At 31.6% G+C, this 7790-nt stretch overlaps 1 protein-coding gene across 1 annotated transcript; it reads right to left on the reverse strand.

Moving 5' to 3' along the window:
- Window positions 1-2401: 2401 nt before the first annotated feature.
- On the reverse strand, window positions 2402-3540 carry NijB (Ninjurin B). The gene is given in 4 exon segments (XM_017635290.1): window positions 2402-2631; window positions 2759-2867; window positions 2869-2911; window positions 3003-3540. Coding segments are annotated over 4 exon segments (576 nt in total). The 5' UTR covers window positions 3295-3540; the 3' UTR covers window positions 2402-2499.
- Between the last annotated feature and the right edge of the window lie 4250 nt (window positions 3541-7790).

Consider the following 7790-nt stretch of genomic DNA (forward strand, 5'->3'; position numbering starts at 1 on the left):
ATTTATTAGGGAATCGACCGTATGCTATTTTGTAAATTGGTTGTCCCCACATACATACGTCTCTATTGCCATTATTAGGTTTAGTAGCTGTGTTTTCACCAATTACACTCGCGCATGCTGTTAATTCCAGAAATAGTTACATATGTACATATTTACATGAATTTAAAATTTGGAACCTGAGCATTTATGTAGATCATAGCTAGTGTATTTTTGTTTTAAATAAATATTTTGTATTTTTATTAAGCTGTTTTTAAAATTTTGTATAAGTGAGATATATGTAAAATTTGAGCATTTATTAAAAAATTAAAATATGTATATGTGCGAATGAAAAAATAAAGTCAATACTTTTTAACGCATATTTTATGTTTTTTTTTATATTAGTCTACAACAAAAATATGCTGTTCAACGATCGAAAGAATTAAAAAAAAAATACCGAAAAAATCTTAAATCAGTGATTTTAAAGATTTCTGGGTATCTTCCCTGCAAACCAAAGTTCCCGAAATCTTAACGAAATCTTTAGGAGTATCTGATTTCTGTAACGATTTTTTTCCGAATCTTCAAAGAAAATTATATGAAGTGGTTGACACGAACTCGTAAAGAAATTTCTGTACGAAAAATAAAGAAAATTCTGAAAAAAGTCTGCAAGAAATTCTTCACATAGCAGCATTATTTTCATTCCTTTACCGATTTTCTTCCGAAATTTCGTAAAAGAATGGAAGTGTGCGTAATTTATTTCATTTTNTTACTATAAACTTGCAACTCTTGTAAATATACATACATACATATATTAGGAATTTAGAGAATCTGTGTTATTGCTTTTGGGAAAAATAAACGCTTGATGCGCGACCTCTTAAGCAGGGATCACACGATTTGTACATTTCATGTACGATTTTTAAGAAATGTTTTACATTCTAAGGTATCTACATAGATAGGTGTTGTTACGATCTCAGTATATCTAGTAAAAAAACTGTGGTGAAGTCCTTTATGGGGATAAAGTTTCCAGAGGTGAGAATTTCTTACAGGCACGATTGCTCTTCAGCACTAATGAAATAAACTTTAGAAAATATTAGAATAAGGTTTCGTTTAGTGCATAAATTTTACGAATAAACACACAAGTTTGATGATAAATTTATTACAAAATAACATTACTTATCGGAACGATCTGAGCGCTGCCGCTGAAAAGTTGCTTTTCGTACAAAAATACCCCTAGCCCTTGTTGTTGCTGTATCGCATCGAGGTGAATTTACATTTCCAAGTGATTTGCTTGTCGTCGCCTGGGTAAAAGATTGTCGTAAGCGCCATTTTGACGATTTTTGGTTCTAAATGCAGTTGTATATTTTGAAATAAGGTCTTTCGATTGGTGTTATCAGTTTTTAGATATCTCCTATAGTTTCCGAATTATTGACTACAACTTTTTCGATAATTTAGTAAAAATTTAGTTGGTGAGGCAGCCATATTAAAGTAATTAATATTTTAAAAATTACGTTCTCCATTTTGGGATATCTCCTCTTGTTTCCGAGATATTGAGTAAAAAGCGTCGTTAATTTGGTAGAAAATTTTGATCAATTTGGGGACGATTGACGCTTACGACAAAATTTGACAGAAAAATCCTTCAAAAAGTCAAAACTAATTAACAATAAACATTAAAAATTAAATAATTTAAAAATTTTGTGAACTAGTAACATTTTTAGAGACTTTGGAGAAAATTTAGCTTCGCGTTTTTGAGAAATTGCATTCCAAACTTCAATCGCGATTTCCCACAACCTGCCGAAATTAACATACGACAATCTTTTACCCAGGCGTTGTGTAAAAAGGTAAACAAAGAAAAAAGTAATTTATTTCCCAAATTTATAAATTTTTTTGATGTAAATTTATTTATTTTAGGTACATAGCAAGGTGAAAGTTCCGTAAAGATTTAAGCACTCGAAATTAGGGCATCATTGATGGAATTCAAGAGCTTCATCTTAAAGCATAAACAGACGCCAGCGTTGATCCGGATCAACTCGGGAGTTAACTGCACCCAAATTGATACCCAAACCCAAACCTTAAAAACTTTAAAAACTACGTATCGTTAATTTACAAAGGCCATAACCAACACAAAAAACGGAGTTACAAGCCACTTTTTAAAAGCCCTACCTATTTTTGATACTCTGTTTTTTTTTAAATATTTAGGGCAATTCATCTAAACGCGTAAATGCCTGGTGTAACTACGTAAACCTCATACATTTTCTTAATTTTGTGTGGAAAACCGGTTTATTTACGAGGTTTACACAATTACGAGGCATTTGCGCGTTATTGAAATTCTTAAATGAACGAGGATTTCACTGTATTATATTCTTAACAGTTGTGAACGCTTTACATTGAAAACATTATTTTTTTCTTTTTTTTTAATTTTAGTTAGTAGAATATTTTTGGCAGTCTTTATTAGGTTCATTTGTAAATTTGTTCATTGTTCATATACATATATAGTTATCGTTCTATCAGCGGATTTCTTAGTTTCTATGCTTTTTCAGTGCCATCGGTTGTGGTGAATGCGGCGAGGAGTATATTCACTACGGTAATAATGAAAACGCCGCAGAGCAAGAATTCTTTTATATAGAAGTAGCAGCTGTCAGTTCTCTTCAAGTGGCGCTATAGAGAAAATATAAGTTCATATAAAATTTGGGTTCACATTAAATTACAGAAATATCAAGCTAATATTTTAATATTTTTTTTTTAAAGTATGTATGTGTGCATGTACACACATTTGTATATGTACCTTAAAAATTAGCCCAACACCAACGGCCACTTGCAGCACCAAGGACAACCCTACCAAACACAGACTCATGTAGTAAGTGCTCGCTTTATCGTTGTATGTAAGCAAAAACCAACTGATTAGCATTCGCTGACAAAAGTGCAATATCCATTAAACCTTAAATTCAATATTTAAATATGTGTAAAAACAGTATTTTTAGATTTTCTGTACACTTTCGTTTACGCTTCATGGAATTGTGTTTGCTCACCTTCTGCTAAGTTTTTATTTCCGGCATAATTCATGCTATCGATTCGACGTAGTTTTTCGTTGGTGGGTGGAGCAGTTGCTTGATCATCTCCTATAGGACCATCGATCATATCAGCCCCACTGGTCACACTGATCACAGTCTCAGCAGCACCTTCATTGCCTTCAATGTCGATTGCTTCCTTCGAAGGCTGATCTTGTAAGGATGACTTTTCGGAAACACACTCGGCTGCAGCAGGCAGTTGTATTACTTTGAAAGCTATATCTTTCTTTGTCACTTTTAATCTATTGTCCATTTTTATTTTAATTTGCGTGCTAAACCAAGTACTTAAATTTTTATTTATTTTTAACTAAATTTTGTCACACTTGAAATGTATTTGATCGTTGTTGGCGCTTCGTCGCTGGATACTTGAGTAATTTGTGATTCTTTCAATTTAGTTTAAAACCCCTTGATGATTATTGTGTTGTATAAATGCATTTGTGCGTGCGTAAGTATCCGTTGTGGATTTCTTGTAATTTTTTGCGGTTTGGTGTTGAATGATAACTATTTGGCTATCATTTCAAATCGCCTAAAATTATGCAATGAAAGAGTAAATCTACTTCTAGTACTACTTTTGCTATAGAGATGGGTATGGGGGAAGCTTCGTTAAATTGAAGATAATCGATTTGATAGTTATATTGTATCGTTATATTGAAGATTATCGATTTGAAAGTAATTTTACGAAATTTCGACAAGTTTTAAATGCGGAAATTGAGTTCAATGAAAATAGATATTTTTTTTTGTTTAAAAAAGTTAGGGAAAAAACAAAATAACACTTTTATTGTATCATTTCTTATCAGCTATGCACTGGACTCAATTTCATTAGCTTATTCGCAAAATTTCTATTCTTTTTTTAATTCCACGTATGTACAATGGGCGAGAACAATGCATGGACTTTGTTTTTATGCTTATCGTAAAAAGCTGAATTTTAAAAAGATCGGTTCGCATGCTCATATGTTTATTACTTACATATGTATATGTACATATGTAGGATTGAGATTGTGCTGCAGAGGTTAGTGATAGCGAAATGTTTACAAATAAACATATTTAAATTCATATTTCTGAAGCGACGTAAGTATGTGTGGATGCGTGTAAGTTACGGCGGGCCATTTTCTTTTTCGACTACGCGTTTATATCCGAGAAGGATTCTACGTAGGCTTACCCAGATCTTTGTAGTAATTTTTCAAAAAATCAGAAAAAATACAGTACACTTTAAAAATATCTAGTATTTTATTAAAAAAAGGAAAAACGCCTTTTATGTATACATAATTTTTCTTTCTTATGCATTTCTTTAAAAAAATGTATAACTTTGCTTTTTGACAGTTTTTAACAATTCATGGTTAACTATGAAAGTATCATGGCCTATACGGCAATCAAAATTTGAACTTTTATAAATCAAACGCAATTTTTTTTTATTAGTGAGGTAGTCGTTTGGTTTCTCTGGTCACGCGATTTCACATTCATAATAGAAAGTAAATGTGGTAATTCATTCTCAGTATTTTTAACAAGTAATTTTTAAGCAAAAAACCAAACCGATTTCAATTCTCATAAAAAATTTAAGATTATCATTAATTTTTTCTAGATCCAATGATCGGATTTAAACCAAATTAGTATGGAACCACCTGTTACACCTTTCCTTTAAAAATAATTATAGAAAAGAATTATAGAAATCGGTTAACGTGGTCCAAATACATCAAAAAATTAAATTTTTTCGACGCATTGATAACTTTTCTCCTTTTTGTGAAGTCAGTTAAAAATGATGCCATTTTTATTTTAAAGACCATTTATTTTAGTATTGTTATTTCCCTATAAAGGTCATCCATTGTAACACACATTTTTTCTTGCAAAGCACTGAAAAATATATATATTTATAGCTGAAGAAATATACTATTTTTGCATACGATATTTTTTCCAACAGTATATAGTACGTTAACTGAAAAAATAGTAGAATTCTATATAATATAGAATACGTGTAATTCTGAGCAAATTTGCTGAAAAAACGATGGGTCTGAAATCAATTTGGAGTATGCCAAATCGCGAAAATAGGTTTCGAAGAAAGTGTGAAATGGATTCATCATACCAAAAAAAAAAACTTATAGCATGTTTTTATGTAAAATTTCAACACTTACGACACTACTGCAAAATGTTAAGATACCTATTTTCGAAATTCGGCAAACTCCATCTGAATCTTTAAAAAATTTTTGGGTATGCAGTTTTCTAGCCCATACAATTTTGGTCTAATGAAGTGCAAGTTTCAACCTGCTAAAGAATCGCGCTGATTTTTGATAATTGATTTTCGGAGACTACTTTTGAGGTTTTTTTTTATAACAAGTGTAACTTACAAAAAATGGCGTTGCTTTTTTGAAATTTTGTTGCTAACCGTCTCCCGCATTTTGTTTCATAAGAAATTCATGCTTAGGTATATGGAAAAAGTGCAAAAATCCGTCATAAAAAAAAAAGAGTTGTAAGAAATCAACAGGATTTTTTCGCCGTTCGAAACTTTTACTTCATTAGACTAAAATTGCCTACCCAAAAATGTTCTAAGGAATCAGATTAAAAAGTTGAAATTTTGATGAAAATTTGTGGAATTTTCCTAAATTTTGTATAAAGCTTGTAACTGTGATTTATGTGGTTTTTGTTAAAACTTGAACGGTATTTCTATAGAAAAATAACAAAAAAAAAAAAAAATTAGCTCGAAAAACCTTACGAATATGTATTTAAAAAAAAATCAACACGTGGTCATCTGTTTGATTCACGTAAAACTGCGTACTTAGTTTTTCTCTCTGTGTCAGGATTTTTTTTAAAAGGACTTTGGAGTTTACAAAATATGGTTATTTCAAATATTTTTTTCAAAAATTCAGTGCAATCTAGTATAAAGATAAGGGTATCAAATATAAGAAAATATTCTGTGGAATTAAAACAGAGTAATTTTTTTGGTGCATAAGGACGAATGGGTATGGAAAAGTCCTTTAAAAATTGTGTCCTTAAAAATCCTTGAAAATTTGCACATCCAAAGGTTAATCAAGTCAACCCAATAACTCAAAATTGCTAAATTTTCACATTCATGCTTCTGGCATAAGGGCGACGATATGTATTTACTTCACATTTATTAATTTTTTATACGCCTGTCCTACATATCTTCGTAGTAAGAAAATAGTAGCCATATTTCGACACCTGAGTGGAAGATCGACCTATCTCGGCAGCCAGTCCAAAAACGTCCTATAGTTACCGTGTAATTTGGTAACGCAGAGGACAATATAATTAATGTTTAAGTGAGTTTCCCCTTGTGGGGTCTGTCACAACAACTTGACCTAACCTATCCGAAAAGTAGGATTTTGTATGTATGTATATACATAAGTAAATATGACATAAATAATTATATAAATCTATAATATATGTATATACAATACTATGCTAAAGCTGATTATATTCAAATAAACCGCAAGCAAACAAAATTAATTTTTTTCTTATGACTGCAATTCTGATTACAATGCAATTGCCATAAAAAAAATCATACAGATATATATTTAGTTATTTATGTATTATTATTTACGCCTCTTTAACCACTGCTTCATCGGCTATCTGTAAACCAACCCTGGCAGCCAGTTGTGGGTCGATTGCCATTTATACATACATATATATACATATATATATATATACATACATATGTTTGTGTCAGCTTTGTATCTAGTGTCCTGCTGTCTGACAAGCTCAGTACGAGTTCGACTTTTAGGTGTAGCTGACGTTATTTCCACCACGGTGGTCGACATCGATTTTTCCGTACTTTTCCGGTTTAAAAAAAAAAAGTTCTCTTATATTTCGGAGTGTATGTACATATGTACATCTTAATAGTGTTTGTATGTGCTTAACCGTTTTTTATGCTATGCCTGGGTCATATACACATCTTCAGTAGTTGTGTGAAGCCAGTGCGCCTAAAATATAACACCGGCCAAGGAGTTATTATTAAAGCCATAACGATTTTTCAAGTTTGCCAACCGGATCGATGCGTTCCGTTATTTTCTACTACCACTTTTGTACTTTTCACGAGTACTAAAAATTTGTTGTTGCCCGTTGTCGTATGGCCCTTACATTGCATTGTAGCGAAAAAGGTCTAAATACTGTCGGCAGACGACTCGCACGTGTCGCGAATTGTTTGTGTTAAAGTGGCACTGTGGACTGTGAATAAAAAACTATTAAATTGGTAGTCATTATTATTTTTTTTTAATACTCGTATTTAGAAACGTTCTGATTCGAGCAAGTAAAAAAAGCAATAAGAAAATGTGTAAATAAGTCAATTCGAGTAATAAGCTTTAATAGTTTGCAAAATGTGGAAAAATCGATAATTACTCTCAACCAACGTTAACAATACCTTGCAGCGGTAAGTACACAAGGCCAAATGGATTGAAAAAATTCACATATTTATTTTGGTGGCACAATATATATAGTCGTTTAAAGTACAAAACCGCGTATGTGAGGTTGCATAAATTATTTTCTCTTTTTTATAAAGCAATTTCTGGTTAGTATATTTCAGGACGAATGGACAAGGATTGAGCCAAGAGCTTGTGTGAGCAAATCAAATTTTTGGCAGCAAATGTCAGTTNCTTTTTTATAAAGCAATTTCTGGTTAGTATATTTCAGGACGAATGGACAAGGATTGAGCCAAGAGCTTGTGTGAGCAAATCAAATTTTTGGCAGCAAATGTCAGTTACACGGTTTTGCAGAATGACGATACGCGATTTTGTACTTTAAACG

The sequence above is a fragment of the Rhagoletis zephyria genome, unplaced genomic scaffold (genome assembly GCF_001687245.7).
Source record: "Rhagoletis zephyria isolate East Lansing unplaced genomic scaffold, Rhagoletis_zephyria_1.1 Rzeph_scaffold_15343, whole genome shotgun sequence".
NCBI classification, from domain to species: Eukaryota; Metazoa; Arthropoda; class Insecta; order Diptera; family Tephritidae; genus Rhagoletis; species Rhagoletis zephyria.